The following is a 25158-nucleotide window of genomic DNA, read 5'->3' on the forward strand; positions in this document are numbered from 1 at the left end:
TGTCCGTGTCAGTGCGGGAGCCGGCCGGACAGGATGTTACATCGTGATTGACATCATGCTGGACATGGCAGAGAGAGAAGGGGTGGTGGACATCTACAACTGTGTCAAAGCTCTGCGCTCCAGGAGAATCAACATGGTTCAGACTGAGGTGCGTTTGCATGCTTCAGTCATGATACTGATTATGGTCCTCTAGGATTTTCTCCCCACTAATTATTAATTATTTTAGGAGGCCACTGCTTATCAAATTCATAATGTTAGTTCTTATTTTGTTTTCCCTTTCAAGTTTACAGAGTTCATTTAGTTAAGCAAGCAAAAACAGATGCTTTTGCCATTACTGCCAGTACCTAAATAATGCATGTCCATAGGCCTGCAGCTGCAGCTTCAACATCTCTTGTAGAAGAAGGAAACTCAGTCCTGACCACTAAGGGCCACTGTTGCATTTCTGCACTATTTACAGCAGCAACAGCAGAGCAGTCAGCCATGCTGCAGTATCTGTCTTGTTGTTATGAGGCATGTCAGAGTGAATGAATTCAGAGTTCCTCTAAAAAAAATACAAATAAAAAGGGATTATTTAATACACGTGTTGCAGTTTGCTAAAGTGGGATACACATGTAATACATAGGTTTGTCAAAAATGAAAGCGCATGCACTGACGACACACAACCGCTGGTTTTCCCCTGGCTCTCAGGAGCAGTACATTTTCATCCACGATGCCATCCTGGAGGCATGTCTGTGTGGCGAGACGGCGATTCCCGTCTGCGAGTTCAAAGCCGCATACTACGACATGATCCGCATCGACTCTCAGAGCAATTCCTCTCACCTCAAAGACGAGTTCCAGGTACCCGACAAATGCTGTTGCACATTATTCATGCCTGTGCTTTTCCTTCAGGACCCAGACTTTAAAGCATTCTTGAAGAGTTTTATTCATGATTTTTGAAGATGCACGCATGTCACACAACCTGTTGGTGTTGGCATCTGGTTCATTTGACTAGTTTGTACCCAATAGCATAGGATGGATGCACAGCCTGTGACATGAACAACAGAAGCAGTCCTCACCTGCTCTTGTCTTCTCTCCTGTGCAGACGCTGAACTCAGTGACTCCTCAGCCTCAGCCTGAAGACTGCAGCATTGCACTCCTTCCTCGAAATCATGACAAGAATCGCTTCATGGACAACCTCCCGCCCGACCGCTGCCTGCCGTTCCTCATCACCATCGACGGAGAGAGCAGCAACTACATTAATGCAGCGCTCATGGATGTAAGTATGGCTTCCTCACTCTCGCTCTCTTTTCCTCGTCTCCTTTATGTTAGACACACGCTCTGTTCCAAAACCTAGTGAGCTGCCAGTGGAGGTAAGATTGGAGGGTAGGCAACTTAACGTTGTTGCCTTTTGAGATACCTTGTTTTAGTCCATGTGTACCAGAAAAAATACACATTTCTTCTAGCATTACCAAAACTAAAGGTTATAGTCAACATATTGATAACAACAGTTCAGTATGATAAAAGTGTAAGGATTTATGCTGTGGATTCTTGATGAAGCATGCTAAGATCAAACTCTACTGAGTCAGTCTCTCACTGGTGTGTAGTGTAGACAGCAGACAGCGAGAGCTCTCATTGGATTTTGGAACGGAGTTACAGAAAGCTAGAGACAAATCCAGATGTTAGCGTGAGCCACTTTCAGACCTGTAACGTGACGAGTGTCATGTAGATCAGCGATGCGATTATTTGTCCTGATTTAATAAAGCATTCAATTAGCTTCTTTTTAGTAGTGTAATTACTGAATTCTTCTTGATGGCTGTATGTGGTCCTAAATTGAACTTTCTTACATTTGGGTTTTCAAAAGTAGTAGTCCAAATTGTTTTAGTAAAGTGTGAGGTAAGTGTAAGTGTGAAGCCCTTGCATTAAAGTGTAAATTCTGTCATTTATTTAAAAAGTAACTCAGAATCTGGATGTTTTTTCTGCTGTAAACAACTGGAGATTTTTATCAATGTATTTATTTTCATACAACAAAAGTGAGTCAAGCTACAAATAAAGGCCAAGAAACCACCATAAAAGTAGTCCATACTACACTGAACAGAAGCACATATTTGTGATCGGAATCTGTTCCTCGTTCAACATCAGAGGTCCTTCAGCTCGAACAGAGTCGTATGAACTACTGTTAGTGTGTGTTGAGCATCACAGCTCTTGGTCACGGCATGGTTGCATTATAAGGAATGTAGCCGTCTGAAGATTCCTCCAAAACTCTCCTATTGACCTCCTCAGAAGAAAGAAAGCCAAACGGGTCTGAAATGACACGAGGGCGAGTGAATATTTTTAGTTTCTAATTTGAGAATGCATTTGTTCAGTATCTAGATTGATCTGTGTGTGACAGTGCATCCTTCTCCTAGGGCTTCATTTGTCATGGCTGTCTGTGTAAGTACTGTCATGAATTAGGATCTAATGTAGAGCACTGTTTTCCTATGTGCACAGTCGTCTGTATATGTGAGCGTGTGTAGTCAGTGACATCCCACAGCCATGACCTCTGACCCTGGGAGATGCTGATCACACAGCCACAATCAAACTCAAAAAGTTGTGATTTTAGAGGTTCATTTTAAATCGCTTCCTCGTACGCTTCACAAACTCTTGGACTTTTTTTAACCAAGCCGTCAGAAGAATACCAGGTAATTTCTGATTCAGTTCTGCCTCTGTTAGACTGGATTTGTTTCGTGGCTTTAGTGGTATGTCAGCACTTTCCATTCAACCTCTCTATACTGGGTTTGCTACAGCATGCAGAGAAAAAAGAATGCATTTATTCACTTGCAGATATGTACATGTATCACACTGACACATCGGCAAAGACACACACGCAGAAAACGAGACGCATCTACATCATTCTCTCATGTCCTATGCTCACTGTGGTCATTGCATGATCATACAAATTCATACACTGGCCATCCTGAAAAAAACGTCCCATCTTCGTCTTGGTTATGCGTAAGTGTCAGAAAGCAGAGTGTTTGCAGAAAGTACATGATGTTGTGTGTTATGCAGAGCTACAGGCAGCCGGCGGCGTTCATCGTGACCCAGCATCCGTTACCCAACACTGTCAAGGACTTCTGGAGGCTGGTGTATGATTATGGATGCACCTCCATCGTCATGCTAAACGAGATCGATTTGGCTCAGGTGAGATTGTTGTTGTTGTTTTTATTCTCGTTGTTAATGTTTGTTCAGTGCACACTGAAGGAATGAGAGGACATCAAAGATCAGTTGGTTAGCGAGTGAAATCAGTGGAAATCAATCTGTTTATGTTGAGCCAAACTGAAGGTTTCTTTTGCGTGTTTAAAAGAATAGTTCACCCAAAAAGTAACATTTGCAAGAAATGAGCTCACCCTCAAGCCATCCGAGATGTAGATGAGTTTGTTTCTTTATCAGGTTTGGAGAAATGTAGCATTGCATCACTTGCTCAGCAATGGATGTGGATGGGTGCCGTCAGAATGGGAATCCAAACATCTGATAAAAACACAATAATCCACAAGTAATCCACACCACTCCAGTCCAATTAATGTCTTGACAAGACAAAAGAAACAAGTTAACATTAGGTTAACTTTAAACTGTTGCATATTTCTCACCTCATTCGAATGAGCTGGTTTTTCACTGGGGGAGTTTATTATGGCTTATGAACTTGGTTTAAAGTTAAACTTCTAAATGATGGATTTGTGTCTTACAAAGACACAGCTTTTGTCTTCTCAAGACATTAACTGATGGACTGGAGTGCTGTGGATTATTGTGATGTTTTTATCAGACTCTCATTCTGACAGCACCCATTCACTGCAGAGCATCCATTGATGAGACACTGATGCAATGCTACATTTCTCCAAACCTGATGAAGAAACAAACCCATCTACGTCTTGATGATGAGTACATTTTGCTCAAATCTTCACTTTGGGTGAATTATTCCTTTAGTGCAGCAGCAGTTAACTGTCAGTGACCTCTGTGTGTGTTTGATCCGTACAGGGTTGTCCTCAGTACTGGCCGGAGGAGGGGATGCTAAGATACGGTCCAGTACAGGTGGACTGCATATCCTGCTCTATGGACTGTGATGTCATTAGTCGTCTCTTCAGGATATGCAATCTGACCAGGGTGAGTTTTTCCACATGTGTCTGAAACTCATTGATCACTTTGTGCAGAGCTGTACACTGGTCTTGGGCAGAAATGCGTTGTAACATTGATCTGTGTGTGTGTGTGTGTCCTAAGCCTCAGGAAGGTTACCTGATGGTCCGTCAGTTCCAGTACCTGGGATGGGCGGGTCACAGGGAGGTTCCCGCCTCCAAGCGCTCGTTCCTCAAGCTGATCCTGCAGGTGGACAAATGGCAGGAGGAGTGTGAGGAGGGCGATGGACGCACTATTATACACTGCCTGTGAGTACAGATGATCAGAGACCAAAAGCAGCCGTTTTAATCCTTAATACTCACTGGAATCAGATTTACTCACAACTACACATCACATAAAAAGCAAACTATAACTGCTCCTTTGACTGATCAAGTCAATTTTCTACACTTAATTTATGAAGCATAAATAAAATTATGTATGCTTTATGGTTCAATTATTTATGCGGCATTAATAAAATTGACATATAAAATAATGGCTTAAATTCTGCTCAAAGGGATAGTTCATGTTCAATTTATGTATTCTGTTTTGTTGTTATTTTACCTTTGTGTGTAAACTATCCATTTAATGATTCATAATGCTGCATACCTTTAAAATAACAATTATTACAGAAATTAATAGAAAATGTATTATAGTTTACATTTATACTAAATACAGTTAGCTAAAGTTTAGAGTGCCTTTTTACTAAACTCAATGAGTTTTATGCTTATGCATATTTATATTTAATTTCATAACTCTATTGTCTTTTAAATATAGTAACAGCTGAATGTAAACAGAAGGATTTATGATCAACTAAAACATACTTTAATTATATTTTATAATTTGTTTTTACTTGTTTGCCATTTTGTTTTGTAAATTTGCTATTTATTGCATTTAAGATTCAAATATATGTATTTGTAATATATTAACTCTAAATGTGATATCAAATAACACAAGTTAAAATTCTAATCAAGCACTTTACATGTGCTTTAGTATGTTAGCCAACACTTTAAAATAAATACATGAGAAAATAATAGCATGATTTATAATGTACTTTCAAGTAAAGCTTTTAATTTGACATCATTACCAAGTGCATTTTTGCACTGTCAGGAAAAATGTCTATCTTTAAATACACTTAGGTGGCCGTTTTATTTGATTATTTAATGTTTTCTGCAAGTACAGTTTTTATGTACTTTTAAGATTTGAAGTACACCACAAGTGCACATTCGATACAATTATGCTCACATCTTTTTTCACAAGGAAAACTCCAGCAAGCAAACATGTAATCAAAAGTCTGGCAGCATCAGACTCTTTAAGATTTCTCACTGATCTTGAGCATCAGAGCTGAGTCTGACCCTTCACCACAGCACGTTTGTAGTGTAATGTTCGTCTGGATACACAACGTTTGCACACACACCTCATTCACACGTGTGTCTCTTCATGTCTCTGTCTCTGTAGGAACGGAGGCGGCCGCAGTGGGATGTTCAGTGCCATCAGTATTGTGTGTGAGATGATAAAGCGGCAGAATGTTGTAGACGTCTTTCACGCTGTGAAGAGTCTGAGGAACAGCAAGCCCAATATGGTGGACAGCCCGGTATGAACCAACAACATCTACACTCATTATGTGTTAGTACGCCAGAGCTATCGCTGGGGAAACACTTCAGTTTCACGTCTTGTAGTTACGTGTTGCAGAATTACGACTAACTTTAAACCAAACCCTGCAACAACAACAACACAGATCAATACTTATGTAAGTAATAACAGTGTCGCAATGACACCTTTACAGTTTTTACAATCGCTATGACAGTTTTTCAATATATTTAACAAGTTTCCTAAACTCTTAACGCACCAACACACCTAAAACACACAACTGGCAAAACGGTGAATTTCATGCTCAAAATCAAACATTGTAAACTAAACCCCAAAACTCATTTTCAAAATACAATTATAAACTAACACAATACACTGTCTTATAAAACACTGCAAACATGTTTCAAAATCATATAATTATTCAAAACACTAAGACATGTTCTCTTCCAACAGGAACATTTAGTCAATCATAAAAAACACTTTCATCAGCTGAAAGGACAGAAACTGCATTATTTTACATGTCAGGTCTGCTCTTATACAATAGACAGTATATTCTATTGATCATGGATTGTGTTTTGCACTGTAGTTTCTTTTGAAGCCTCTCTATATTTTTGTTTTGTTTTGTTGGGTTTAGTAAATGCATGAATTTTTTTCTTTTGCTGCAGAAATTCAATCCAAAAAAATGAATGACCATATCAGAGTAGCTTTGTAAAATGTACAGTTTATGTAGAAAATATACAGACACAGAATTGCTGCAGTAAAGACTTTATTTGCTACAGGACATTAGAAAAGGAGTGAAAACTAAAATACAAAAAGAAAAATGCAATATAGCTGTCATTTATTTATAATTTATGTCATTATGTGAAAATACTACATTTCATGAACAGAAAAAGCCACAGTAGAATAAAAAGTAAATAAATAAATGTGATCTAATCTGCCCAAACTTCTAGGTTTGTAAGTTAATTGTAAGTTAGTCTTAGAACATGATCTTATCTGTTCTGGCATACAGTGTTATATAGCATTTGTAAATTTGACTGTAAAATAACATAGTTTTGTTCTTGGTTGAGCATTTTAAATGTGTGTTAACTGCATGCATTTTGTATCAAAGCAACAAGAAATGTGTTAACTGTATAGTTTACAAAGACGGATGTTGTGCTAACCGTGTTAAGAGTTTAGGAAACGTGTTAAAGGTATTGATAAAACTGTCATAGCGATTGTAAAAAATAAAAATAAAAATAAAATAAAATGTAACCTCATTGCTGATTATCCTGTCAACCTTAAAACACGATACACTTACTTGAGAAATATAGTGTGCAATACTAAAAATATCTTCCACTGGCAAATCCATTTTTCTTGCTTTAGTGTGTGAGCTGAGAAAAAAGAATTGAACTGAATTTAAGGTACAATCTCTGAAAAAACTGCATCTCAAGTCATTATTTTAAATAAATATTAAATATTTTACAAAAACAAAAAAGTGATCAGGAAAGAGATTTTTTTGAAAGTGTTGACTTTTATAGTCAAGCACTGACATTTCACTCATTCTTCCTCATTTATTGCAATCTTTTTATTTAGAAATTCACATTGGTATGTGAGCTGGCCATTTCTGGTTAGTGAGAGCCTCCAGCAGGTGTTTCTCAGGGCTGGATATATTTGATGATAACCTGGTGTGAGCTTCACCACATCCTCTGCATCTCTTCAGAGAGTCAGCCAGTGCTTCTGTCAAGCTCCTCTTAAAGTCTGCACCGTTGCTGTGTAAAACTGATCATTTCTCTCTCGCTCTACAGGAGCAGTACCGCTTTTGCTATGATCTGGCTCTGGAGTACATCGAGACGTCGTAATGGAGATATCATCTCGTACAGACTTGTGTGTGTGTCTGAGCAGCACACACTCAGCTTATTTTACATGTGACACGGGGTGTGAGTGCCGTGTAAATGTCTCCATTCGTGCATATGTGTTGACTTTCATGAGATTCAAGTGCCGGCCACCTGGTCGAGGTCATGTTTTTTTTAAATGAATGGTTTTAGTTTTTTCTATTATTTCGTGCAGCCATTTGAAACAGTAAGCCCGAGCTGTTGCATGCTGAAGATGCTCTTTATTTCTTTGTGTCTATCACTGTTCCTGTTAATAAACATATATATAGTAGTACTTGTGTAAATGGACATTGTTTCGAAAGGGAAAAAACAAGCAAACACGTTCATCCATCGATCGAGAGCGGGTGACTTTGGCTCGAGAAGACTGCATTCCTCACTAATGGCTGGCTTATTGTGCGTTCTTTTGTTTTTTGGTAGCAGACGATGACCATAAGCCAAAGACTTGTGTAAAAATGTCTATAGGGATGAAGCACATTGTTTGTATTTATTGTTTACTTGCATTATTGAAAGCTCAAAACAATCATTACCATTCCCCGTTCAATTTTCACTACAAACGCTCTTTGTAGATTTTTATGTACAAGACAGATTTAAGTAGTGTTTTTTTGTTTTTGTTTTTTTGTAATGGAAAATTGTATTTCTTTTTGCTTTTGAAATCTCTCACATGCTATTGTGGTTTGTTTTACGTAACTGATTGTGAATTATTCCTTTGCTGAGGAGAAAAGAGAAGAGCTCTATTTTTTCTGATGTTTTCACATTTGTATTGTGCTGGAAATGGAAGAAAAAACACACAAACAATGAAGTGTATGCATTAAAAATATATACAGTATTAGACTCTAGTGTATTTAGGATCAAAGCCAATTTAAGAAGAAAGATGCAGCCAGTATTGATGCTGATCAGACGTTTTATAGAAAACAAACAAAAATGTGTCCATCATGTGAAATAATAAGTTATGTATTTTTTGTCTGTAGTTGTTGGCTTTATGGCTGTATTACGATGTCAAATAGTAAAAATACTTTGAATAAAAAAGGATATCTTAAAGAATGTGTTTCCTCCCATTTGGCACGAATTGTTGGTAAAATGTGGGTTTATTGGAAATTTTGCGGTGGTTTCCCAGCTTTGAAACAAGAAATGCCATACAATATTACTGTAAAAATGAGTCAGTGATGATTTGGATCCCTGTTGTTTTGACTCACATTTGGCCCTGATGTCATGAAGTCAGGCAGAGGATGTGGGATCTGTGTATATCATAGTATTTTTGCAGAGACCCGGTGCAGCTTTGCTTAACAATGCGTTGAGTTGTGGTCTTCGAGCTGTACTCGGCTTCCTGTCCTCCTGTGCTGCGCAGGATGCCTCACAGTCACGTTCTCCGTCTGCACTGCTGAGCTCAAGGGGCGTCTGGAGAGGCCAAAGAGCATCCTGGGAGTTAATCTGACATCTAGCCCTCCGCTAACCCCCTTATGGGACGTTTTATGGATTCCCAAGGTACAGAGCCTCATCTCTCAGCCCTTCCAGAGCTTTAAAAACATCTCCTGGTATAAGCGCAGCAGAAGATGGCTACGACCCTGCATGAATTCACGCAGTTTCTGGATCCTAAGATGTTCCCCAGAGTGCTTCAGATCCAGTCAGGAATATATTATCAAGGTAAGAGTATTACATGCTCAGAAATCATCTGATCTTCACGGTCTGCAATTACGCATTTCCAACTATTTAAAACCTAGAAGCGCTTGAGTCCACTTATTGGTGTAGGTGAGAAACAGTTTGCCGCAGAGAAACAACATGTGGAAATGGAGAAAAATTAATGCTGATAATTTATAAGCTTGATGAATTTTTAAATTGTATTTTTTTATAAAGCTCGAAATAGGCAGCATAATACTGTTCCTCAGTTTGTGTTGAAGCTTTGAAGACAGACACTTTTTTTTTTTTTTTTTTTTACATACGAACCAATAGCAACTTTCACACATTTCACACATGTCATAAATGAATCTTTTTTTTTTTAAATTTAAGTGGTAACTCTTACTAGCAAGAAAAGTACTGAAATGATCAGTTGAAGAAACAAAGTTAAATTCATTTTCAAACCACATGATGCCAAGCGGAAACCCACTTCTTTGTGATCTATTTCTAGTTCCTTTAAGGCTGTAATATGTCTTTTGTGATGTCATTTATCTTCTCACAATAACACTCCAGTGCTTGTGCAGAAATAGTTTTACTGCAACTGATACACAATACTGAACGGTTTGTAATGCATTTAAACAATGCTTATACAATTCTTTTGCAGGCTGTGTGTATGAGATGTTTGGAAGAGAGTGCTCTCTTTCAACAGGAGATTTGTTGAAAATCATTGATATCACCATCAGCAGATTCACAGCTCAGACCTCCAGCAACACTGAGATTGAGATCCCTGTGGAATACCCAGGTACCAGAGTTAAATATATCAACTAACTATCTGTGTCTTTGATTACCAAGTGAAATGCATCTGTTTAAATCAACGGAAAATAGCTAAATGTGATCAGTCTTTTTAGAAATCTACGGTTCATCTCTGTGTCTTCAGTTGAACATTTATTCATGCATTTGTTTTATTTTGTTTTTAAATTTATTGATTTTGTTTTGGTAATGATAAACAAAGATTAAATGTTTAATTTAAAACATTTAAAATTTAATATAAAAAATATATAATTTAGAAAAGCTCACATCTATTAAATAATTGCACATACATACTGTAAAACAGAGGAATAACAACAAAAATCCTATTTTGAAGTATGCGCGCGTATGTTACATGTTACTTGCTACAGTTGTGTAGGATGTCGGCTTTACAGTTTGTTCATTCGTTGTGTGTCCAAAAGATGCAAATGAAGGAAGTCGTGTCGCAGATCTCGTATTCTGCTCGTCCATGATAATTTTGCATGTTTAATAAATGTTATATAATACAAATAATTATAAGATAATCTGTTGCCTCTGATCATGCCAGTTTTGTGGCATTAAATTAATTCCACTACAAAATAGTTTTGCATATATTCATTCTTTTTATTTGTACACAGTGACTTATAACTTCTATTTGCACCTAACCTCACAAGACTGGTTCGTATGTATGATAGTGATGTTATCAGTGTAGGTTAAAGTGAAAGTATTCATGCTAAAATCATCCTGTTTCTTAAGTCGCAAGGGACTCAGAGAAGATTGTTTCACTAGTGAAGAACAATGATGTTTCAGAAAAGTGATTTTGTGATGTTACCAGCAAAGTGGCTGTTTATTAGCAATTATAAAGCACATAATAATGCCTGATTCTGCATTAGCTTTTTTTGTTTTTGATCCCCTAATCCACCGCATAGCTAAACGTAACCACTACCTTACCGTTAATAAGCAGCAAAGTATGATTTTACAGAGGAAAAAGTCATAGTTAGTCACTGGTTAAAAATGAGAATTAATCCCTAAACTTAAATGTGACTCAAATATCATTGTCTTGAACCTGATGTGAACAGCAACTAATATGCAAAGAGAGAATTTGAGCAAACTCACTGCTACGTTACCAGATCCGTCTGTCTTTATGATCTGTGACGTTCAGCTGCTCCTCACAACCATAAGGTTGTCCTAGATAGGGTTTTCCATGACAAACTTAGCCGAATGTTGAAGTGATATTGCTGGGGTGGCTTAAGAACAATAAGCTCCATCTTCACTTTGATAAGTCAGATATAGCGGACAGAGGTCAGAGCCGTTTTTCGTTTCCACTGGTCATGTCTTACAAGACTATGACTGATGCTTCATCCAAAATATTAGTGGTATAATACTCTGTTAATGATTTACTAAAAAAAACATTTCTGTGTTTGTATTTTTTTATTTATTTCCAACATTCTCTTTGCTGTCTTTTGTTCCTTGTAGTGACTTAACAATGGCTTTGTGCTCTATGTGACAGGATTGTTCAAACTACTGGCTGACAGTCAGCCGTACCAAAGCATACAAGAGATAGCTGACTCAGTGAAGATCAGCTCCCACAGACTGTCCCAGCCGGTGTTCCTCAGCGGTTCAGAGATTCAGCTGGCACAGGGCGTCATACGGGAGGGAGACAGCTTCAGAATCACTGCCGTCACCCGTGAGCTCAGCGGTGGATGTGTGCAGTGTGAGCTTCTGCACAGAGAGCCCAAGATCTGCTTCAGCCTGCGCTTCTCCCAGCAAGGCCACTTCACAGAGTGCCAGGACGACCAGTTTTACACCCTGAGAGAGATAGCGGAGTGGAAAATCTCCAAAGGCAGAAAGAGGACTGTAACCGAGGTCAAAACTCTGCCCAAAAAGGACTTCTTATTCACAAATTTGCTGGAGAATGTATTTGGAGAGCTGAAGCTGACTCCTGTGTATGAACTGAAGGCTGTTACACGACGTGAGTATGACACTAGTTTCATTCCTCTTCTAGGTGTGTACACAAATATTGTATAACCGTTTTATAGACAACACGTGACAGCCAATCATTTTCTTAATCTATCATTTTTGTCTTGTTTTCCTGAAAAAATATCTGAACATCCTGAAATAGAACCAAAGCGTTCTAAATATATTAAGAAAAATATAATTAAAAAAGTCATAGTTTTTGATATTAACAAACCATTTACTTACTTTTGCCTCGGTAAACACCTAATTTGCTGCTTATTAATAGTAAAAGTTTAGGTACTGGATAGAATTAAGGACGGGGAATATGGTCATGCAGAATATGTGCTTTTGAAGTACTAAAAATGAGCAAATATGTTAATAATAGTTATGCTAATAAACAACTAATTAATAGAGAGAACTGTTCCCTACAATGAAGTGTTACCGAAATTAAAATTAAAAAATATATATTTGTCAGTAGTATGAGAAAAAAATACATTTGTTTACCCCTTTGAATTAAGTTATTTCCTTTTTTTTTTTTTTTTTTGGCAAAGATGTTAAGACTAAAATTAGATTTAGTTTATAGATACATTGTGCATAATGAGAAAACACATTTATGGTCATTTTACACACATTTTGCAGAAAGAAAAATTGTATATTGAATCATTCTGTTATAACATAGTTGAGAATACATTTTCTCATAATTTTAATTTAAAGTTTTATAAAAGTTTTGTTAAAAAAAATGTTGAAAACTAAAAATGTATGTTTTTGTCTATGCATGTTCATTCATGGCTTTTTATTTTGTATTTATTTTTTATATATTGAGTCCCGATGTCCTCTACCAAGGTCATAGGATAACTTATGGAAAAAAAACCTTGAATAAATATATATTTTTACATTACTTTTAATGCTCCATACATTGTAAAGACATGCAAAAAAAAAAAAAAATTATCTGGTCTTGAGAGATTAATAAATAAATTGCTCACTGTTAGTTGATGATTATTAAAGAATTAATTATTGTTAATAAAATACCAGATTTAAAAATGACAGAGTTTTAGGACTGTTAATTGTTTTTCTGTGTGATACAGACATTGAAGATTAATTAAAATAAAAAATAATAATAAATCTGTTCTCCTCACGTCACATGGATAAAGCCCATTGCTAAAAGTTTTTCCTCTTTTAAACTTGGACCCTTTCTTCCCACAGTCAGTGAGAAAATTCTGCTCATCCCATCAAATTTGGATGTGGAGGTGGTGGATGTCACTGAGCAGTTTGATTGTGACTCCTTTGTGCAGCCTCTTTCTCTTATGGATGTTTTCAAGAGTCCTCCAGAACTTTTTCCTGTGGTGGCGAAGTTGTCAAGTGAAAGACATTTCAAGCTTTCTCCAGAGCTGGAAATGCTTTTCAATTCCAATCAGGTGATCATTCATAATGCTTTCTATACAAAACGAATACTGGCCTCGGAAATGGGTCGTGAATCAACGAGACACTTTCTTATTCCGGAGTCCTACAATGGACGCTTAAAGCGGCGGCCGCGCCAGTTCCCCACCGCCTATGATCTGGAGCGCGCACGCAGCGAAACTGAACAGATACACGTGGTGGCCACCAGGGACTTTGAGTCTGTGTATAACGGGCTAGCTTCTGTAAGTGCTGGAGATGAGTTTATAGTAAACAAAGGCAAAAGCTGTGCGCTTTCACACAATGGAACCAAGAGGGCAGCTGATGCATTTCATTGTCTGAAAGTTACAGGGACAGAGACGAAGGAGCTTGTGCGCCTCCCCATGTGTTTGGAGGGGGGATTCATGGAGCTGGTTAAAGACAAGCGTCAATACACCATTGCGGAAATATGCCGATGGTTCCCGCTGCCCTTCAACGTCAAAGTGTCTGTGCGAGACCTCTCATTGAAGGTGGATGTTTTGGCTGGTGTTCCCGGTCTGCACATTGAGGAGGAGATCTCTGACCCTTGCCTCCTTATTTCAAACACTGAGCTGTCAGAGATCAGGGAGGTGCCAGTCAATCGCACAGACTTGATCCTCAACATAAAGCAGCGCTGGGAAGGCCAGAGTCCAGTATGTAGTGGGAATTCAGTCATAGAGGAAATCTCAGAGGACTGTTACTACACACTCAGGAGGTATGCCTTTACTACCATCACACCCCCTCCACGACCTCCAAAAAAACCCAAAGACCCTCCACCTCGACCTCCCAAGAAGCTATCATCCAGATCAGAGAGCGCAAACAGTGAAGGCTCCAGCTGCTCTCCACAGGTAAACTGTATTTGGTAACACTTTATTTTAAGGTGTCCTTGTTACACGTTAAATGTCCTTACCATTATAATAACAATAAATTTGTTTAAAAAGTTTTTATAAGCATTATTACATGCAAGTAACCTGAAGCCAAACCGTAATCCTAAAGCCTGTGTTAATACTTTTCGCTATACTCTTTGATTATGTGCGAGAACAGCTCATGAGAATCAAAGTGAGCTCTCTTTAATTTCTTATTCTTGTGATTTAAAATAGCTTGAACGTAAATTGGCAAATGAATCGGTGAATTACGTGCGTGCTGAACAGTATAGACGTACGGACGAGACCCTATCAAATGCGATCCGTTTAACCCCTAATATGTGACAGATCAGAGCAGAAAAGAGCTTTCATGTGCTACTCCATATCACTTGCATACAACGAAAATACTGAATAATAAGAATCATTAACACGCAATAAATAACAGAGTTTTATACCTATAAACATTTTTCCCAGAACATTCTTGTGACCCATCAGCAGCTCTTCCACGTCCTACATTTACAATTAGTTTAAAAATCCTTAAAACAAGATCAATTTACTTGATAAGCAAAATTGTATATAAAAATGAGATTTGTTTAAAAAATATAATATAATATAATATAATATAATATAATATAATATAATATAATATAATATAATATAATATAATATAATATAATATAATTGGTAGAAATAGAAGATAGAAAAATCTGCCCATGCAGTTAGAAAATACATGGATATTGAATGGTGGATAATATTTTATAAAATAAAATAAAAATGCAATTCTTTATTATTATTTTTATACTTATTATTACTGTAGTTGCCCAAGACACCCACATTGAGATAATTCTGAGATAGACCTACATTAAGTAATAATCAATTATACTAATAACATCATGTGATATGGTTTTCAGCTTTGTGTGACTACCTCAGAAAGCAAAACTGAAGATGCATAATAAATAAATACACTAGTATCGTGTTTTAGATTTTGAGAGAATGGAGATATTATTTAGCAATTTTATTTCACACAGAGATGCAAAGGATATGTTGTTTCCATATTTAATACTTATGTAACACAGAATAGAATAACACATGCTTAAAGGGGTCTTGATGCTTTTTTAAAGATCATCAATATGTTGACATGCTTTAATGTTAAAAAACACATTATTTTTCAAATACTGTACATTATTGTAGGTCCTCTATGCCCCGCCTTTCTCAAATGTATAATTTTTTACAAAGTTCCTCCTTCTGACAAGCGCAGTCTGCTCTGATTGGCCAACTGATCCAATGCATTGTGATTGGTCAAACACCTCAAGCCGGAAATGTAATGCCCCTTTCCATAATTGCGAGCTTCATCTTTCAAAATAAATGTAAGACAGTTAATAATGTCCTTTGTTTTATCATCAGTCCAAGCCTGAAAGGAGAACAGAGTGGTATAACAGACACAGTGATGAAGCTCGTATGTGTTTGCAGTACACAAGACACGGACGGTTAAGACAGCTGACAACACTGTGTGAACATCTCTCTCTCTCACACACGTGCGCACACACACGCACACATGCACGCAAAACTCAGCATTTGAACAGTCAAAAGCAAATGCATAAACTAATAACAAATCATACTTACAGTAGCTGATTCAGAAGAGACAGATTGTCAGAATGACCTCCTCTCCTAGGTTCACGAAATAGTCGTCCATAAAAGGCGTTGCTGTTCCGTTGGAAGTAATCTTAAAGATTTCTAAATGCATCTAGTTTCGGAAGTCTAAGTAAAGTGCTTTTGTTTTCTCCTAGATACACACACATCTCTCTGATATGGCTGCTTCAACACTAACTCCAGTTACTGAAACCACGCCTTCTTTCATTGCTTGAACATTTGGGCAGAATTACGCAAATATTTCCACATAGAGATGTGGGGGCGTTTACACGAGGTGTTTTAGGGGGGTGTGGCCGAATCTTAAAGGCCATGTTGCAGGGTTAATTTTTCAACGAATTTGTGCAATTTTCTTGTTGGTAATAAACATTTAAACTGTTATCCATTGTATTTTATGTTGTTGGGTATCACAAAATGTAATATAATATGAAAAAGTAGGTACTATCTTACAGCGGTTTGCAACGATTCTCCTTTCCCCCACAATGCATTGTATTACGTCATTTTGGGGAGAGAATATACCAAAGCTCGCCTTGAGAGCATTGAGAGTGACTAGAGAGACAAGTGGTAGACAAGAGTATTCAGATAGCGCTAATTAAAGATAAATAGATAAATACATAGATAGATAGATAGATAGATAGATAGATAGATAGATAGATAGATAGATAGACAGATAGATAGATAGATAGATAGATAGATAGATAGATAGATAGATAGATAGATAGATAGATAGATAGATAGATTCGATTAGATTAGATTCAACTTTATTGTCACTGCACATGTAGGTACAAGGCAACGAAATGCAGTTAGCATCTAACCAGAAGTGCAATAAGCAGTAAGAACAGAATAAAGGTCTATAATATGTACAATAACTATACAGGTAAGTATTATGGACATAATTTACAGATATTAAATACAATAAGCACGATATACAGATAGGTGTACTATGAACATACTATACAGATGGGCTATGTAAAAGTGTATGTACACTATAGGCAGAACTATGAACATAATTTACAGTATTGCAATGGACAGTAAAGTGCATAGAAAAAATATTTCAGTGTGCAAATGGATTATACAGTGTTCCTGGATGAACAGGCAGTAGTGCAAGTAATAACCAGTTACTTTTTGCTTGTTGTGAATAAATAAATAAATCAGAGTGTTGAAGAGGGGGAGGAGTCTATGTGTGGTGTGGGGGGTGTTGAGGGGTGTCAGAGGGAAGAGTTCAGCAAGGAGACAGCTTTGGGGAAAAAGCTGTTCCTGAATCTTGTGGTCCTTGTCCGGAGGCTCCTAAAGCGCCTCCCGGAGGGGAGGAGGTTAAACAGTTTGTGGTCAGGGTGAGAGGAGTCCTTGAGAATGCTGCGAGCTCGACGCAGACCGCGTTTCCTCTGGATGTCCTCAAGAGTAGGAAGTGGTGTCCCTGTGATGCGTTGGGCAGTTTTCACCACCCTCTGCAGTGCCTTGCGGTCAGCCACTGAGCAGTTCCCATACCAGACTGTGATGCAACTGGTCAGGATGCTCTCAATCGCACACCGGTAAAAGTTCACCAGGATGGTTGAAGACAGCTGGTTCTTCTTCAGTGTCCTGAAGTGTCCTGGCGCTGGTGAACCTTCTTGACCAGGCTTGAGGTGTTTGTGGCCCAGGACAGTTCCTCCGAGACGGTGGTTCCCAGGAACTTGAAGCTGGAGACACGTTCAACAACCATCCCGTTAATGTGGATGGGGTCATGCGTGCTTCCTTTCTTCTTCCTGAAGTCCACAATGAGCTCCTTGGTCTTATTGGTGTTAAGGAGCAGGTTATTGTCAGCGCACCATGTGGCCAGGTGCTGTATCTGTTCTCTGTAGGCAGTCTCATCGTTGTCAATGATGAGGCCAATCACCGTGGTGTCATCTGCAAACTTAATGATGGAGTTGGATCCATGCACAGGCTTGCAGTCGTGGGTGTAAAGGGAGTAGAGGAATGGGGTCAGCACACAGCCCTGTGGTACGCCGGTGTTAAGTGTGATGGTGGTGGAGTGGGTGTGGCCTGACCGAACATGCCTGTTGGTCAGAAAGTCCATAATCCAGTTGCAGAGGGAGGTGTTAATGTCCAGGTCTCCAAGTTTTGTGGTCAGCTTGGAGGGAATGACGGTGTTAAATGCTGAACTGAAGTCAACAAACAACATCCTAACATACGTGTTGTTATGGTCCAGGTGTGTGAGTGCAGAGTGCAGCATTGTGCGTACTGCATCCTCTGTGCTCCTATTTCTGCGGTAGGCAAATTGGTGTGGGTCCAGTGTGGGTGAGAGGCAGTCTTTGAGGTGTGCTAGGACCAGTTGCTCGAAGCACTTCATAATGATGGGTGTGAGTGCTACGGGGCGATAGTCATTGAGGCACGTTGGGGAGAAGTGTTTCGGTACTGGCACAATGGATGTGGACTTAAAACATGTTGGCACAGTTGCTTGGGTGAGGGACAGGTTGAAAATGTCTGTGAAGACCCCTGCAAGCTGGTCTGCACATGCCCTAAGCACACGTCCAGGAATGCCATCCGGTCCAGCAGCCTTACGTGCGTTGATCTGGCTCAGTGCAGTGTGGACATCTGTGGAGGTGAGTTTGAGAGGTTGGTGGTCTGAAGAGGCTGAGATTTTGGTGGCCGTCTCCTTGCTGTCGCTGTTGAAGCGAGCATAAAAGTCATTTAGCTCGTTAAGGAAGGAGACGTCCGTGACCGTTGGAGTGGAGTTGCTTGACTTGTAGTCACTGATGATCTGGTTGCCCTGCCACATGCATCGGGGGTCAGATTTGGAAAAGTGTTCCTCTACCTTCAGCTTGTAGCAGTACTTGGCCTTTTTGATGCCCCTTTTCAGGTTAGCCCTGGATTTACTGTAGGCCTGAACGTCGTCTGACCTGAAGGCAGTGTTGCGGGCTTTCAGCAGAAGTCGCACCTCCTTGTTCATCCATGGCTTCTGATTAGGGTATGTTGTTATCTGTTTTTCTGTTGTTACACTGTCAATGTTGGAGTTGATGTGATCCAGTACAGAGGAGGTGTAGGTATCAATGTCCGTGTGAGAGCCACAGGCAGCCTGTGAAGCAAACATACTCCAGTCAGTGTGTTGAAACCTGTCTTGAAGTAAAGAGTCTGCTCCAGTTGGCCACACTTTGATGGTCCTCACTGATGGCTTCACACGGTTGATGAGGGGTGAATACTTAGGGGTGAGAAACAAAGAAAGGTGATCAGACTGTCCGAGGTGGGGGAGGGGGCTCGCGATGTAAGCTCCATTAATGTTTGTATAAACATGATCCAAAGTTTTGTCTCCTCTGGTGTGGCAGGAAACATGCTGGTGAAATTTGGGGAGTACTGTTTTTAATTTGCAGTGATTAAAATCACCCGCGACAATAAAAGCAGCCTCCGGGTGAGCAGTCTGTTGTTTGCTAATGGCTGCATGAAGTTCGTTCAAAGCAAGCTTTGGCATTAGCATCCGGTGGAATATAGACTGCAGTTATTATGGTGGAAGTGAACTCCCGTGGCAGATAAAAAGGTCTACATTTAACCATAAGAAACTCTAGGTTAGCTGAGCAGTGTCTCCCAACAATGACAGTGTTCGTACACCAAGCTTTGTTGACATAAATGCACAATCCACCACCTCTTGTCTTGCCGGAGTCATCTGCCGTTCTATCTGCCCGGAGTGTGTAGCGTCCGGCTAGCTCAATAGCATTGTTGGGTACGTCGCTGTGTAGCCATGTTTCTGTGAAAACCATGACATTGCAGTCCAGAAGTCTCTTACTGTGGGTGATGCGGAGTCGTAACTCATCCATTTTGTTCACCAGTGACCACACATTAGCGAGGAAAATGCTGGGTAAAGAGAGCCGGAGCGGTGTTAGCTTTAGCTTAGCTCTTAGACCTCCGCGCTTCCCCCGCCTTTGTTTACAATCTCGACGCCGCCTACGAGCACTTCCGCCCGGCCGGGTAGAGTGCGAAGCCTCGGGTGTTCTAGCGATCTCAGGGATGAGTCGAAGATTGGTGATAAAACTGCTGGTAAAGTCCTCACCGATATCCAAAAGCTCCTGTCGAGTGTATGATGTTAAAGCAAAGCTGTTCAGTATGAACAGACCCGAGATGAGCAGGAATAAAACTGGAGAGACGCTGAGCCTCGCGATGTGTTCGCGCCGCCATCTTGGTCTTTTGCCAAGATAGACAGACAGACCCAAACGGACTCACTTCCCTACAGCTCAAGCTTCCCAACGCAGTTTCCATGGGATGGCACCACCCACACAAGCACCTGCCAAACACAGTGACAGACACGTGGCTACGATTGCAACATTTTCACCGGAAGAGATAAACGCTTAGAAACACCCATATAGCTAGCATGATGCTTTCTATTTCTAGATGACAAAGTTTACCAGTACTACGACACTATGACAAAGGTTACCAGTACTTATCTGAACTAACGTCATGATCACTGCCACTAGATATAAAGAAAACGTTGTTTTTTCACTCTGTGAATATATGTATATATATGTGTGTGTGTGTGTGTCGTTATTGTGCACTGCTGACGTAGACTAGCTCCAGTGCTCATTGCTGCATTGCTAAATGATAGCAACTCACCAGGACACTTCAACTCTCCACTCATTCTCCTCGGACCATGCATTTAATTGACTTTGACGGTCATCAGTTCTTGGCAATTCCACATTTGCCCTCTTCACGTCTGGCAGGTTTGAAATTACATGGCTGCGGGCCATCATACATGTTGGCTCTTGCCACCTCTTCCTCATCCCAGTTTTTATTGCAACGTTACATTGTCCTAACATAGGCATAGGCAGTATTATCCGTAGGGGCTGTCATCGTTGTTTCGCGTGCTGTGACGTCGGATCTCGGAGTACAGTGATCTAGTTACAAGTTCAAGGGTGGGAAGTCACGGGTTTGATTGCCGTTCCAGTGCACTTTCATGGGTTTAAGGTTGGAAAAACACAGGTTACGGGTTGCCTGGAACGCTGCATCATACTAGGCTGAGGCTACCTTTCCTCCACTTCTCTCCAATGTGACGTCATCACCAAATTGCATTTAAAAAAAAAACGCTAATACCAAAAACATAAAAAACTGGTCTTTAAGACCATTTTTGAGACTTTTTAAAAATGATATACATTTATGTACCGATTAATCGACAGTGGTGGTTAACCTGCAACATGGCCTTTAACTTTGATAAAGAATATCTCTTTGGATTTGAGACTTTAGTCTTTGCAAATTTACAGATCTTTTTCATGTACCAAGAGCTTGTAACACTCCAAAGAGAAAGGAAAATTTGAAATCAAATCATATGACCGCTTTAAGGAGTGTATTCATCATAAGTGAACAAGAAGCCAGAGATCTGCATTTAAGAATCAAAAGGTTTTTATTTTTTAGTTTTTGGCAAGACAATGGCCCAATGCACGATCCAGAAATACTTGTAAAAAAAAATGTCAAGACATTGCAGAAATGATCTGTGTATAGTATATATCTACCGGTAGTGTTCATGTCGCCTGGTAAAGCTGGAGTTCATCATCAAAAGCTTTGCTACAAAACAATGTATTTCAGTCTGTACTTAGGAATGCTCTTAAATAAAGAACATTGCATTATGTTAGAAATAATTTGAACATCTGAATCTGAAAGTGTAAAAGAAACAAAATGTGAAAATTCAGTAATGACTATCAGAATATATTCTGAGACCTATACATGTGAAACAAGCTAAATATGCTTGCAGATCTGCATTTTAAATCCACATTTCATTCATTTTATTTTCTGTATTATACAGAATGTTTATAAAACTGTTGTAGGCGCCGCCTAGTGGATTATTTTACTTAGACAATGCAATAAAATCTCAACTGTTCAATCAATATAATACTTTACAGGCCAACCCCACAGACATTGTAAGGGGATGTTATTGTTAAGTTATAGTACATTGTAAGTCATGTAGAAAGACATAACAGGTATTTATGGTTAAAAATGGTAAAAAGCCGAATTGTTACATTTGTGCCTTATTAATGTAGCATTTACATATACAGTATATGCTTCTATAATGCTTACATCACATAACATGACACAGACCTAATATAATATTACAAAAAAACATTTTGAATGTGTTGACATCATAGTTGAATTAATTTAAAGGAGATGATTTCCTCAAGAGGTGTTGATGTTGATTATATATAACTATACATAGTATAGTTGTTGATAAGATTGGAACTTTTTTTATTCACTTATTATATGCACTGTGTAATTTCACAATGTTCTGTCATCCCTGTCACAGGGTCTTTGTTTTGAACCTTTTAAACAAGATAACTTCATTCAATGCAGTGATTCAAAAAATGGAAATGACAGAAAGATTCCCATAAGTCCAGTCATTTTGCCAAGACCTACCCTGCTGAAAGGTAGGTACATTTTGCTACACCTCTCTTCAGTGTTTATCAGCATGTTAAATGTGAAGTGTGTAATTTCAGCATCACTAACATAAACTGAAAATGCAAAAACCTATTCAACCTAACCTATTCAAATAGGTTAAAACTGTGCTAAATTGGTTCTAAGATCATTTCTCAAATGTGTCTATTTTATATATATAAATATGACCATTGATGTGGATTTTAGTGTACACACACTTTAAAGGAGTCATCGGATGCAAAATTCACTTTTATGTTATGTTGTTTATCACCCTTTAATGATAAAAATCAGCATAGTGTTTTTTTTTTTTTATTTAATCTCTAAAAATAATATCCCCTTTTTCAATTCAAGCCATTCTCAGTTTCTTGTCTGTGTGATGTCAGATGGACCCAGGTCCCTCCTACGATTGTTGATTGAGACTGGTTTGTCATCACTCCACCATCGTATCGAGACCGGAACATTGAGGTGTTCTGTTGTTGTATATAATAATGAACATAGCAGTCGTCATTTACTCCCGACATCTGAGCCACTGAAGACGCAGTGGATTACATGTGTTTCTGAAGGGAATGCACCCCCGATCTACCTAAATGCGTTTATGTTCGCGCAAATCATTAATGATCCAGCTAAACCAACAGAAGGAGCGATTATTATTATTATTATTTTATTTTTTTATGAATATTTGCAAATCACCTTTCCTAATAATGTGCTACTTAGCAAGTTTAGTGGCTAAAGTTAAACTACTGCTTGTCACCCACAGAAGAGAGCAGAGCTCATTAGCATTTAAAGAATGTAGTCGTGAATGTAGTCGTGGTTGAGAGGTTAAGGCGTTGGACTCGAAATCCATTGGGGTCTCCCCGCGCAGGTTCAAACCCTGCCGACTATGGTTCCTACACTGCCTTTTGGGGTGGTGATGGCGCAGTGGATAAGACGCATGCCATTGGTCGGAGAGACCCGGGCTCGAATCCACTGTGAGACACCAATGTGTCCCTGAGCAAGACACTTAACCCCTAGTTGCTCCAGAGGCGTGCGACCTCTGACATATATAGCAATTGTAAGTCGCTTTGGATAAAAGCGTCAGCTAAATGAATAAATGTAAATGTAAAGAAACATGCATCAAAACAGGTTGCTCTGAAAGGAGCTGTTTTTGACAGTGTAAAAATTGTGTGTTTACACTAACTTAGAGAAAATGTAACCAAAGCATGTTATAGACTTTTCATTAAGACCCTAAAGAATCATTTCAACTTCCGATGTACCCTTTAAGATCAAATTTGTGCCTCTGCATGTTTTATAAATGAGGCCCCTTAACACTTGCTCCATGACTCTGTTGTTTAATCAGCTGTACTGCCAGAGCAATATCCACTTTCAAGGAAATCAACCCACTAACTGCTTATGTATAATTAGCTCTATATATTAGGCTTGACATGAGAAGGTATTTGGGAAAAAAAGTTCACACTTCACCTTTAACAGGATGTGTTTTAAAGCTTGTGTGTCCTTATGTCCTTATCTAAATTTTGAGTGGGTGTTTGTTTCCCCCTCAGAGCTTGCCAAGGGCCGAAGTCTGGACAGCGTATCCATCACAAAACATGATGGCGATGATGTGCATGATTATGAATATATTGATGAAGCTCAGCTTGATAGCATAAGGAGTTAATTAACAAACCATTAACACAGGCAAAGGAAAACCAAGTGAAAACAAGATGAAGCGTATACTATGAAGTTCACTATGGCTGTGTTCCAAAACTGCTTACTTTAATTTCACATGATGAGACTGACATGGACAAAGTCTATTTGATAATCACATAACTTTACATGACTGTAAATCAGCTGGAATACAAATAATTTATTAGGTTCTTATTAGTCCTGTAGGAGAATAGTGTTACTGTATTACAATTGTTTTTATGAAATACAACCAGTCGGTTACACTTTATTTTATGGTGTCCTTGTTATAGTGTAATTAAACATTTAAGTACTAAGGTAAATTAATTAAGTATATGAACTTACTGTATGGTTTGAGTTAGGATTAGGGTTACTTGCATGCAAATATGCATAATTAATTGTTATTATAACAGTAGGTACATGTTTCACGTAACCTTAAAATAAAGTTTAACCCACCACCTTGTCAACATGGGTTGTGACAGGAATTCAAATTGTATTCAAATTTTATTGGCATTGGACAAAAATGCTATAATGATGACAAAGATTTTAGAAATGTTTTTTTTTTTTCTATTGCTAAGCCTCAGCAGATAAGCATTGATAGGTTTCCTGCATAAAGCCCTGTATTTCTCCAGGCTGCAGCTATATTTGGTGAAAATGGCTTATGGATCATGCACTCTTCAAAAAATGTACAAAAAGCTATCACTGGGGTAACACTTTTATACCCTGTTTATTTAATGGCTCATTTTAGATGTATATATTAATAACTTTTAAAAGTGAACGGCTACAGTGACAGCTGCTTTTGAGTAATGATGCGTCTTTTTTGTCAACTTAAGTATATATATATAAAGGCAGTTTTTTTTGTACAGTCTGGCTATATACTGTTAAAAGTGGGTGTATTTTTATATTTTTTATGTAGAAAGAAACATATATTTTTTTTTTTTCATTTTGCATTTTGTCTGGTTTACTTTGAATAAACGATAAGGATCCATGTTTGATTTTTATTTTCTGTTTGTATTTCTTAAAGATAAAATTCTATATGTTTGCACTGGCTGTCATGGTAAAACATCCGGGATGCAGCAGTGTTGTGCACACAGCAAACGTCTGTATGAATAAGGTGTTCACTGTAAACAGCTCTTATTTACTAGAAACTGGTTTTTATATTTATTAAAGATTGTTAATAGTTGGTGGTCATCTCAGGATTGCCATCAGGTACCAGGGAACTTGGGGTCAAGAAAGAGGTCGTGAAGAAGGCCTTGACCTTT

At 38.6% G+C, this 25158-nt stretch overlaps 2 protein-coding genes and 1 non-coding gene across 16 annotated transcripts in view; all 3 read left to right on the forward strand.

Moving 5' to 3' along the window:
* The window catches only part of LOC127984348 (receptor-type tyrosine-protein phosphatase kappa), a 170371-nt gene extending 161750 nt beyond the window's left edge, over nt 1–8621 (forward strand). For all 14 annotated transcript variants that reach the window (XM_052586971.1, XM_052586973.1, XM_052586960.1 and 11 more), the window contains 8 exons: nt 13–148; nt 688–837; nt 1082–1255; nt 3025–3156; nt 3988–4113; nt 4228–4391; nt 5578–5713; nt 7494–8621. In XM_052586971.1, coding sequence (XP_052442931.1) covers nt 13–148; nt 688–837; nt 1082–1255; nt 3025–3156; nt 3988–4113; nt 4228–4391; nt 5578–5713; nt 7494–7547 — 1072 coding nt within the window. In that variant the 3' untranslated portion in view covers nt 7548–8621. The remainder of the gene's footprint in view (nt 1–12; nt 149–687; nt 838–1081; nt 1256–3024; nt 3157–3987; nt 4114–4227; nt 4392–5577; nt 5714–7493) is intronic.
* A 155-nt stretch (nt 8622–8776) lies between these two features.
* Nucleotides 8777–24891, forward strand: LOC127984358 (protein THEMIS-like). Its single transcript, XM_052587002.1, has 6 exons — nt 8777–9221; nt 9856–9993; nt 11488–11949; nt 13137–14194; nt 22113–22233; nt 23779–24891. Exons 1-6 carry the CDS (start codon nt 9131–9133, stop codon nt 23889–23891), a joined length of 1983 nt encoding a protein of 660 aa, XP_052442962.1. The 5' UTR covers nt 8777–9130; the 3' UTR covers nt 23892–24891.
* On the forward strand, nt 23042–23123 carry trnas-cga (transfer RNA serine (anticodon CGA)). Its single transcript has one exon. It is a non-coding gene; the product is annotated as a tRNA-Ser (tRNA).
* Nucleotides 24892–25158: the final 267 nt, after the last annotated feature.

Source organism: Carassius gibelio, chromosome B20 (genome assembly GCF_023724105.1).
Source record: "Carassius gibelio isolate Cgi1373 ecotype wild population from Czech Republic chromosome B20, carGib1.2-hapl.c, whole genome shotgun sequence".
Taxonomy (NCBI): Eukaryota; Metazoa; Chordata; class Actinopteri; order Cypriniformes; family Cyprinidae; genus Carassius; species Carassius gibelio.